The sequence below is a fragment of the Poecilia latipinna genome, unplaced genomic scaffold (genome assembly GCF_001443285.1).
Source record: "Poecilia latipinna isolate Pla-1442-1.1 unplaced genomic scaffold, P_latipinna-1.0 Scaffold4367, whole genome shotgun sequence".
Classification (NCBI taxonomy): Eukaryota; Metazoa; Chordata; class Actinopteri; order Cyprinodontiformes; family Poeciliidae; genus Poecilia; species Poecilia latipinna.
The window spans coordinates 1-10,743 of NW_015116983.1; the positions used below are offsets into that span (position 1 = coordinate 1).

Consider the following 10,743-nt stretch of genomic DNA (forward strand, 5'->3'; position numbering starts at 1 on the left):
GGCTGTTTATGTAACCAGTGTATATTACTAGTGTTCTTTTACCAATAATCTAGTCTTATACAGTCGGTTAACCTTGATGTGTTCTGCGTTGTGTTCAGACCAAGAAGGGACTCAGACCACTGGAGCTGCTGGTTGTTCTTTAATGCAGGTTGCTGGCAGAGCCCTGCACAAATAGAAATACAAAAAGCCCTTTAGCATGCAGCTCTTCCACACACAGGAGTCGGAATTCCCCTCTCCTCAGGCAGCCTAGCGCCAACTCAGGGTAACACAGTATTGTTCCCAGAAATAAATTCACAATAATACAAAAATAAAAAAATAAAAAAAGGAAACTGAGATAATTACATAACCCAAATGTTTTGTGTACTTAATACAACCAGCTTAAACATTGTAGAACAAAAGAACCAAATACACATACCTGCACAAATAGAAATACAAAAAGCCCTTTAACATGCAGCTCTTCCACACACAGGAGTCGGAATTCCCCTAGCAGAAAAGCACATGGAGAAACCCTGTGACTAACTAATAAAAATATCAGCTCTAATATTTACAACAAAATTTTCTTAACTTGTCAAGAGAGATGTATGTATTAAAACATAAACATTCACAGCTGCATGTGCTTTCAATTATTTTATAAATATATATAAAAAAAACATGAACTTAACCAAGAGCAAAGAAACTTTCCTACCTCTCCTCAGGCAGCCTAGTAGTCCAGTAATGATGTCATAGAACACTCTCAACGCAACAGTACAGGTAGTGTACACTACCTGTGTATATTAGATCCAATATAAAATGCTTCATATATTAACAATTTTCAGCAATGACATTTATTACTTAGTGGGAATTATGATTCTTGTGCCCTGATGACTTGATTATGTCTCGTGGAGTTCTTGATAAGATTGAATCAGAGATTCTTTATGACTTACTATTTTATTTATACATTTTATTGTATAAAATACAATCCTTAAAATATAACAAAAAAATAGGATTCTTCAGTGTTAATCGGGATTTGGTGAAATTTCAACATAAAAATAAAAGCACATTTTCTAAACTTGTTACACAAGCTAGCGAAAATGTTGCTAGTGCGGGAGCTGAGAGCACTGGAACGAACACGGACTCGCAAGGAATGCTTAAGGCTATTGACGATTTAAAGACTGTCTTGAAGGGGGATAATGCAAAGCTACAACAAAACTTCGACCATCTGGGACATGAGATCAACGGTAAGCTGGACAGTATTGCCACTGAGGTGCAGGGCCCGGCAGAGGGGGGGCACCTGCCCCTTTTGCTCCTTGCCCCCAAGTGCCCTTTTGGTCCCTTTTTTTGGCCTCATTTCCTAAGCCCTCAGACTAGAAGTACACCCTTTAGTCAATCAAATTTAACAGGTGGGCAGGACTTCCAGTGGGGGAGGGGCTCAGCGGGTGGTCCGGAAGTGGGGTCCAGATGTTTGAGGTTCTGACCCGTAGCAGATGGTAGCTTTTGATGTCAGTGACTTATTGCTTAAATAAATGCTTGTGCTAACTGTAACAGTCACTTAGTTTTCTCTCAAAGTTTCAAGATGTGCAGGATGAAATATGTGACCGGATGCCAAAGACTTTATTCAGGGGAACTTTAACATCTGCTCACCATAAACTCCTCCCAACCTCTTTGAATTAACCAATAGAAACGGAATAATTTACTTGTAAGTTAGCAGTGAATAAATAAATATACCATATTCCAAACAATGTTGGCTGCTGAGCTTGAGAAGTGAAAGGGATGAGTGCGCTTGATTCTTTTTGAGGTGCATGCTGGTTGGGTGGAGATGGTGAAAACATTCAAAGTGTACCATTTACTGTTTTAATTTGAAATATAGTAATATACCCAGAGAAGTTGAAATGGACTAGGAATGTTGTAACTACCTCTGGTTTCAAACAGATTGTCTTCTTGATACACAGCGTTCAGCGGAGTCATCCCGGCCCTGCACACAAAGCATATGTGGCTGTGTGAATGTCCCTGCGTAAGAGCGGGTAGACGCCTCTGAAGGAAAACAGTTTAACCATTTTACTGCGTTATTTATGGCAGCACGACTAGTTAGTGTTTATGAGTTTGTAATTCACTTCATCTTTTCCTAAAACGGTCGCAAAATTTTAAACTCTTATAGATATTTTCTGTAACACTTGCTAGTGTGATACATTTCAGTAAAAGTTCATCATCTGTAAATGTTTTTCTTAAGAATATGTGACAGGGACCAAACAGGCCCAGGTGAGGCTACTGCTCATATTTATCTTTCAGTTTTTCCCAAAGTTGAAAGTTTTTTGGCTCCAAGTGTTGCTCCAACATGGTAAACTGTTTTGTTACCTTTAAAATTATCTACAGCTTTTGTCTAACCCTTTTTCCATATCTTTAAGATATGGAAAAAGGGTTGCATAGCTAGTTTGAACACTTACGGGTGGGATCCTCCTATCAAAAACAAAAATAATTGCTATGCTGCTCACTCAATACTGCTTTCTGTCATCAACAAGTCTTACCTGTGTGATTCTATCATATCTGCAACCAGCATGTTGACCATTTGTCGACGAGTTGCATCTGACAGTGTTTTAGTTTTGTTGTATTCACTCATGATTTCCTCACCCTCTGGGTTTGACCCCAGGGCAGTGTGCACCTTCTGTGAGAGAGATTAAATCCAAACACCCAAAATGTTCGTGCTTGTAATATTCATTTAAGCACTGGAAATAACTTTTGGCTTTGCTTCTAACCTGTTTTGCTTCCTCATGACCAAGCTCTCCAAGTTCGTTCTTACGGTTCTTAGAACTTTTCAGAATAATTGTGGAATCTGAAGAGCAAGAAGAAGCTGGGGACACTGATGATGTTGGGCGGACAAGAGGGATTGTTACTGAGGATGGTGCTTCATCTTCCACCACACAGATCTCAAAATCTAGAAAAAAGACCATAAAAGAATTTTTTTTTAAATTACAGCAAAATACATGACAATGCAAAACACCTGGAATAATGCCTGACAACACAAATTATGTCTGGTAAGCATTCAACATGTAAGAGGATTTTACAGCTTTAAAAAAATTGGGGATCATAAAAGTTGTTAAATCTGACCAACATTCATCCAATATCAAGAAGAAGCCTAAACCCAAGTCTGGATAAATCTACTCAAATCGATACCAGTCATACACAAACCAGGAAAATGCTTCTTAACTTTAAGAATAAATGAAGTATGGAGAACAAGGAACCCAAATAACGGAATTTTCATGTTATTGAAGCTCACACCAATCCCATTCACGTATTGATCATTTTCTCATCGCTGTGGATTTACTGCCTCCTGTGAAGAACTGCTGGTATAATATTATAATTGGTGCTCATGCTGCAGTGTCCCTGGAAATTAAAGTAAATAAGATTGATCAAGGACAAATATTTTGAAATGAATAAAGATGAAACCACGGCTAGTATTAGATGGGAAGCTTTTAAAGCTTATTAGGAGAAATTATCAGCCATAGTAGCAATAAAAATAAACAATATAACCAAGAATTGAGCTTAATAATGAGTGTCTTGTCTACAGTTTCTATTTTTCTCTGCTCTAATTTAAAGGGTCTTGCATATTTTTGGCACTAAACAAATGCAGGTTTGAATGGTGAGTGAATGTGTATAAGCAGATGTTTATAATGTTGATTGTTTGTAAATGTATGTCCTAAAAGAGAAAATTCAATAAAATATATAAAAAACTATGAATCAGTGCCCCTAGATTTGTGTTGTATGTTTAATTATAAAAATGAAAAATGTTAGAGTATAAAAAAATACTGATTTAGTGAATATTCAAACGGTTTGTTTCTTATTCAAAGCACATGATCAACAGTTACCAGAAAATATTCAAAAATTGTTCTCAAAAGAAGAATTTGATAACCTCAGAGGAAAATACAAATTCAAACTTTGTAAGATCAGAACCACAAGAAGACGTTTTAGCATTTCAGTCTGTGGTGTGAAACTATGAAACGGTTTGACTGGAATTAAAACGATGTCCAAACATTAAACAATTCAAACTTTTGTATAAGAAAATAGTTTACACTAAATATGAGAAACTGTCTTGATGTATTATGATGTCGTTACATCATTTTTGGCATCAACATTAATATTCTGTTAATACTATTAGAGCTATGATTAATATATCAGTGAGTGTACTGCATTAATCAGGAAGTAAAATGAAGGTGAACTTATAAAATGCATATAAACAAGATGAGATCATTTTATGATGTTGCTGGAGGTTAATAAGTTTATACTTCTACCCACTCCTTAAATGTTTATTGTTATTGCATTGTCGTAATTTTATTGTAACTTGACACGTTCAATAAAGTAAAAGAAAAAAAAAAGAACTGAATCCATATATTTTATTCTATCTAAAACCTCAAGATGACTTGATATGAATTTATTCTGCTGAACAAGCTGCAATTTGACAATTCAAAGCATTTTATCGTGACTTGATTTTAGCACTTAGTTTGGTTAGTTTGAAGCATTTGTCTTTCTGCTGCCAGCTTCTAGGCTTCTTCAGAGGGTTTTGAGTTTCCACAGATCACTCCAGCGTCTTCATAGTGGGCGCAGTTATGGTTCCCCACTCCAGCATGTATGCAGTTCAACAGGTTGAACTCTGTGCCATTGCAATGAACATCATCCAAGAGGATCCGCAGTCCTTTTCCTTCTCCAAATTCAGCATTCCTGGCTGCTTTTAGGGCGTACTTGAATCCCAGCTGTCTGCAGACCACCTCGGCATTCTTTATTGACCACAAGTCATCACACACGGTACCCCACTCCCCGTGAACATAGATCTCCACCCGTCCACGGTCTCCATGCAAGAATTCATCCCTGACCAGTCTCACCACTCCGTTGTGAAGCTCAGACAAGCTTCTGGACCTGCCTTTCCCCTTCCGACCGCGGCCTTTCCTCTTTGGACTTTGGGGTGATCTGGTGGTTCTGATGGGAGCAGGGGTGGTCCGGTCTTGTTCTCTTTCACTGAGACGATCCAGGTGGTCCAGAAGCAACTCGTAGGTCCTTGTGGGTTCGGCTTCAGACGTGTTTTCGGCTGGCAATTCAACCCCGATCAAAGCTGATGAACAATATAGTACATGCCAAAAAAAAAACATATTAAAAAGGGAGAATTAAAAAGCTTGGTTCTGTTAGTGTTGAAGGTGGACTTACTTTCCTGCGGAACAAACTGGATGAGGTTACTTCTGACTCTGACAGGAAGAGGTTCGTAGTGGCAACGTCTTGGTGGAGCACGTCTGAAAAGCACCAGAAACTAAATGCTAAATAATGTTATGGATTCTGTCTTTTCCTCCGTCTCTTTTAGCCTCTTGTATCTGCTTACACACACACTGCAGCTTACATGACCATGTTTATGTGTGACCGTCGGCAGTCATATGTAAACAGACTGAAAGTGATCAGACTTCCTTTTGGGGAGGGAACAGACAGCAGAGAAGAATAAAAAGCTAAACTCTAGTCTTTGCCTCGCCTGGTTCTGATCTGTTTGGATGACATGTATGGCTTGTAACACTTGATCATTTTTCGACATTAAAGTCTCTTTATAACCAAATCTCATTATTTCTCAAGGTAATTTACACTGAGGGGTTCTGGTCGGGTTCTGAACTGGCAAACGGACCTGGTGGAGCACAGAGACAAAATGAATGAAGCCCAACATAACAAAGGTCTTTGATGTTCAGTGATTCCCACAGATATCGTTCAGAGCAAACAAAATCCAGCAGAGCAATTTTCTTCTGGTACATTTTATTAGTGTATTTATGTAGAATTTTGATAATTGACAAATATCTATAGACTAATCTAATTTTCTACGCCTTTTACGTTCAGCAGCTTTGGTGCTTCCTCTTCTCTAATGAGTCTCCTCCCTCTGTCCCCTGCTGAGATTCTCCCCAGCTGTTCTGCATCCCACTGATTAGCCTCACCTACTTTCCATGTCACTCATCACATCTCAGTTCTGAAGCTCCTCGGTGAATTGATTCATTGCTGAACATAAAATCTGCAACAGTTTTTTGTTCCAGTTCTTGTGGGTTTTTTGTAAGTCTTTTCCTTTATTATATTTATACCCTGCTCACCATTGGTCTCCGCTTTAATATGATCCTTTTCAGGAAACTAAACGATTCCAGTCAGAGAAAGTGTTTAAAGAACGCCACATGGTGACAGAAGACACTTTCCATCCCACTCTTGACGCGACGCGAGTCGCTGAACCAGGTTTTTGTACAAAAACCAATGAGGAGCCTCATCATTTTAAAATGGAGAAATTATTTTGACAGTATTTGAAAATGTAATGACCATTTTATAGTTGATAGTTAGTTGTCACTTTTTAAGAATGTGTAAATTAAGAAGCATATTTTCACTCTGTTGTTTTTGCACCACCTGTTTCTCCTCAGTGACGATTCAAACCTGAAGCTCAACTGGGAAATTATTAAAGTCTCTGAAGACATTGCTTGACATTGGATCCTGATTTCAAATTTGCCAAACATACCCAGATACTAAGCTAAGGTGTAAAAGCTAACTTGCATAATTTTCTGGTATTCAATATTAATAAGCTGAATGAAACCAGAGAGGAGGCCGTATTGATAACAGGACTACCATGTCTGAACTGAGTTTGACTGAGCTGACATCTGAAACACTGGACAGCTTGGAACCCTAACTTCCAGCTGAAATAACAGATTCCCCCCCAAAGGACAAAAATTAAGCAAAGGATGTTAAGCATGTCTCTGATTAATCCCTTTTCCAACAAATAAATTCCCATGAAGGGAAGTTATTTTGTGGACACTGCAGGAAGATTTTATTCTCCAAATGACGAGAGTAAAACGTGACTCACCTTGATGGATCCACCACTTTATATATGACTCCCGAAGGAGCCGTGGCGCTCGGTGTACCTGTGGACATGAAGTACAGCTCGCCTGCAGGACCCATAAAAAGCCAGTAAATCACTAAAAGCTGTGAAAAGCAGCCTGTTGCTAAGGTTGTGTTAATCTGTTACCAGATTCATCCTCAGCGAAGGAGATGATATACGGATAGTAGTTGTTGATGAGTCCAGGAAAGGCACATGTGAGGCCCATTCCCATGCAGATTTCATTATACTTCCACTCTCCTGAGTTTGTATTCTCTTTTAGGCTCATCAGATGCCTAAAACAAGCAAAAACCTCATAGTGAATATTAGACTGATTCCCTGCTGCATCTCAAACCTCTGCAGAAAGTTTTAAATGATACAAAAGGTTTGAATAAGCCTGGTCTACTTCCCTGATTCCTTTCTGATGTTAACATTATACATTCAGGTGACATGAGCACCAAAACAAGCTGTTATCTCCATTTTTTACAGCTCATTGTGACACAGACCAATGTTTGCCTGGTAAACTCACCCACTCATGAAGTCTCCAAATATGTACATGCCGTTCAGGTTGGGGTGTTCACAGCCACGGTACACGTATCCTCCTGTCACTGACTTGCCCTTCCTATGAGGGTAGGCGTAGATGGGCAGCACGTCATCTGTGAAGAAACTTCATGTTACCAGACTGAAAAGCAACAGATTAAGAGCTGCGGACCCTGAGGTCCTCTGGCACCGGACTATCAACAGTCCCAGAGTCTGAACTCACACTGAAGGTGAGGCTTCTTTCCAATGTTATGGCCCCCGTTTGTGGAACGGTCTGCCAGAGAACCTCATGGCTGCAGAAAATGTTGTCTTTAAGCGCAGGATTAAGACCCGACTTTTTAACTGCATTTCCTGAATTGGATCTTTTCTGCGTAGTTTGTGCATCTTCCATGTGGGGTGGGCAATTGTTTGTTTTTGTGGGTTTGTTTTTATTGATCTGCACAGCATTTTGGGCTGCTTTTAGGTCAATTGATGCTTTATAAGTAAAATTAATTGATTGGTTGATTGATTCCATCACAATCAATTTCCACATATTGCCATTTGTCTAACACAAAGCATGAGCTTTTTGAAACCTGAGTTCTTCCCATGATCCAGCAGTCTGCAGAACCTCATCACGGCCCTAACCCTAACCCTAACTGTCATTCAAATGACTCAAGGATCCAGTGAGAAACAACACAAGAGCTAAGGTTAAAGACACATAGATGATGAGGAAACAAGAAACATCTGGATACAATCATAGGTAAGATGCGATTAAAGGGAATACATGACATATCTTATGTTCTTCCTTATCTTTTGCTAAACTTGGAGCCATTTTACTACTTCTCAGCTGCTGAGAATCCTGGTAGTTAACTAGGCCTTTGCTGGTTGTTCAAGCACACATAGTCAAAAAGTCCTTAATGTTGAAAGAATGGCAGAAATGGTCCTACAAGTCCAAACATTAGTTGAATATCAAAGTGCAAAACTTCAACATTTGCTTGTGTAACCTCAGTAATTCTGATCGATCAGCATAAATCAGTTCTGCGTTGTGTGAATGAGGGCCAGGAGACAGGATGAGATGAAACGTCTGAAGCCAGGGCATATTGTCTCCCCTGAATGTGTGCTGCTGCGCCTCTTCCTCTTCTCCATATATGGAAGACGCTGTGACAGAGCGCAGCCGGCTTGTTAAGGTGACAGGTAATCAGCATTTACATTTAAAAGCGGGTAGATCGCTGAGGAGATCAGATGCAAGCTGATGACTTGTGCAAAGGTATGTTTAACATTGATCATGAAGTGAGTTTAGAATTTATGTCTGATTCTGCCACTGATTGTTGTAGGAAACGCACTTTAGAGAAGGTAAGGGCCGTTTCTCATTATTTATCTGGCTGGTTAATGTTCTTGTCTAACTTGATTTCTTTTGTTTGTAGGTTGGCCTGCTACTGTTTCAGTTTTTAATTTTTTTTTTTTATTTCAATTTTTTTTTTTTTTAGATGGTTATTATTGATTAAAATGAACTTTTCTTTTTTGGGGTTTTGTTTAGGGAAAGGGAGTTTCTGCTGCAGCCCTCTGGCTTGTTTTAAACTGGACCTATGCTGTCCCTGGGTCCTATAGGCTCTTTTATTCAGACTGAGGAGACTAGTGGAAGGGGAGTTTTTTTTCTTTGTCTTTGTATTCACTAGGGATTTTTGTGTGAATGTGCTTTTGTTTGGGAACACCTGGGTGCATTTAGTTGTATTTGTGTTTTTATTATTATTCCTCCCCCAAACAGTCAAATTTGATCTAATTGGGTTTTAATTATTTTTCAGCTTTAAGGATCCCAGGGCCAGCACTTTTAGTGTGGTCACTTGGTATAATAAAATAAATTGACTATTTTTGCTCATGAAACATTTGTGAATTTAATAAACTGTTTGTAATCTGCAGCAGTGCCTCTGTCCATTTTTACAAACTTATCTGTGTGATCCGGTAAAAAGAGGATCTAAAGCTGTACCCAAGGTCACACGTCGTTTCTGTGCGAAACAGAATATGGACTGATCAGGAATCGGGTTCAGTGGGTTCAGCACCTTACGAGGGACAGCATTTCATGTTAGCAACAAGCTAACATAGCATTTTACTGGAGCTAAACTCAGTGAACCTGCCTCGCGCCCATCTCTCATGAACTGGCAACGAGATGTTTGTGTTCACTATATTTAACCCTGCCAACCACCAGGAGGGGGTGCTGTTTCACCCTTTACACATGAACCCAAAGTGGGAAGTAATGACAAGTGGAATTCTATACAATATTAACTATGTTACACCTGGATGTTGAAGTTTTGCACTTTGATATTCAATAGATTCTCACTAAATTGGAGGCCAGATCCACACAGTCCCTATTATGAAAAGAAAGCATCTCCTTTGTGATGTAGTGTCACGTTGGCTGGTTCAACATGATTCCTCTATTTAATACACATCCACATTCCCACTCAAAGGACTCTGGACGCTTTCTGTCTTTAAATCTTGGCTCAACACCCTGCTGTTCAAACAAGCATTGCTTTACTTTTCTGTTTGGATTTTGTTTTTCTTTAAAATTTATTATTTTCATTTTTTGTAAGGTGATCTTATGTGTCCTGCAAGCACCTTTTAAATAAAATTTTCATTAGAACTTCTTAAACTACCAAAAACAAGCATCATTGCCATGGTTACAGCTTCAGGTGGCGGCAGCCTTCAGGGTATTTATGCTAATTTACATTAAGATCTTTTTATGGACGGCACCAGGCGGACCAGCAGTTGCTGTGTTTCCTGCAAATTAGGATTTATAAAGGAAAGGTGCGTACACACGGCTTTGTACATCTGAATTTTTTTGTTTGCCACACTTTTCTAAATTTATCTGCATGCCAGTTTTAACAATGAAAGCTGTGCAGTGTTTAATACATGCGGCCCTTGGTCTGCAGAACCTCTCTAGTTGTTAGAAACTGCTAAAGGATTTCCTTCTGTCTGTAGATGTTTAGTCAAGTCTCAGTTTGTTGAAAACGCTCCTGAGTTTTGTTGCTATGATTGTTTAAGTCAAAATGTGTACCTGTGTCAGGCTAGTCACCAGTACAGCCTTGTTAAAGATGTCTGTTTCAATAGTTGATTTTTGGGTTTTTATGATATAAAGCACTTTTAACTGCTTCATTGCTGAAATGTGCTCTACAAATTCAGCTGACTTATTATTTAAACTTGATTTAATTATCTCTACTAGTTGTCCTGTTAAAAACAGTTCTGTCCATCATGGTCCAACATCTCCACTCTGGTCTTTTCTGTCCAGAGGATCTTGTTCCTCAAGTTTTGTCTTTGCTAAGTGCAGTTTGGCAGCCATCTTGTATCTAGAAAGGTGTTGTTTTTTTTCCCTTTGATCCTTCAAAGCG

General features: G+C 39.0%; 1 protein-coding gene and 1 long non-coding RNA gene across 2 annotated transcripts in view; both read right to left on the minus strand.

The window, feature by feature from the left end:
- Window positions 1-2,396: 2,396 nt before the first annotated feature.
- Window positions 2,397-3,045, minus strand: LOC106942546 (uncharacterized). The gene is made up of 3 exons (XR_001423649.1): window positions 2,730-3,045; window positions 2,502-2,638; window positions 2,397-2,433 (listed from the first exon to the last, which is right to left on the minus strand). It is a non-coding gene; the product is annotated as an uncharacterized LOC106942546 (long non-coding RNA).
- A 1,301-nt stretch (window positions 3,046-4,346) lies between these two features.
- hhipl1 (HHIP-like 1) overlaps window positions 4,347-10,743 on the minus strand; it is a 19,011-nt gene continuing 12,614 nt past the window's right edge. Inside the window, exons 5-9 of the mRNA XM_015025862.1 lie at window positions 7,374-7,500; window positions 6,995-7,140; window positions 6,833-6,914; window positions 5,170-5,252; window positions 4,347-5,077 (exon numbers count right to left, since the gene is read on the minus strand). Coding sequence (XP_014881348.1) covers window positions 4,512-5,077; window positions 5,170-5,252; window positions 6,833-6,914; window positions 6,995-7,140; window positions 7,374-7,500 — 1,004 coding nt within the window. The 3' untranslated portion in view covers window positions 4,347-4,511. The remainder of the gene's footprint in view (window positions 5,078-5,169; window positions 5,253-6,832; window positions 6,915-6,994; window positions 7,141-7,373; window positions 7,501-10,743) is intronic.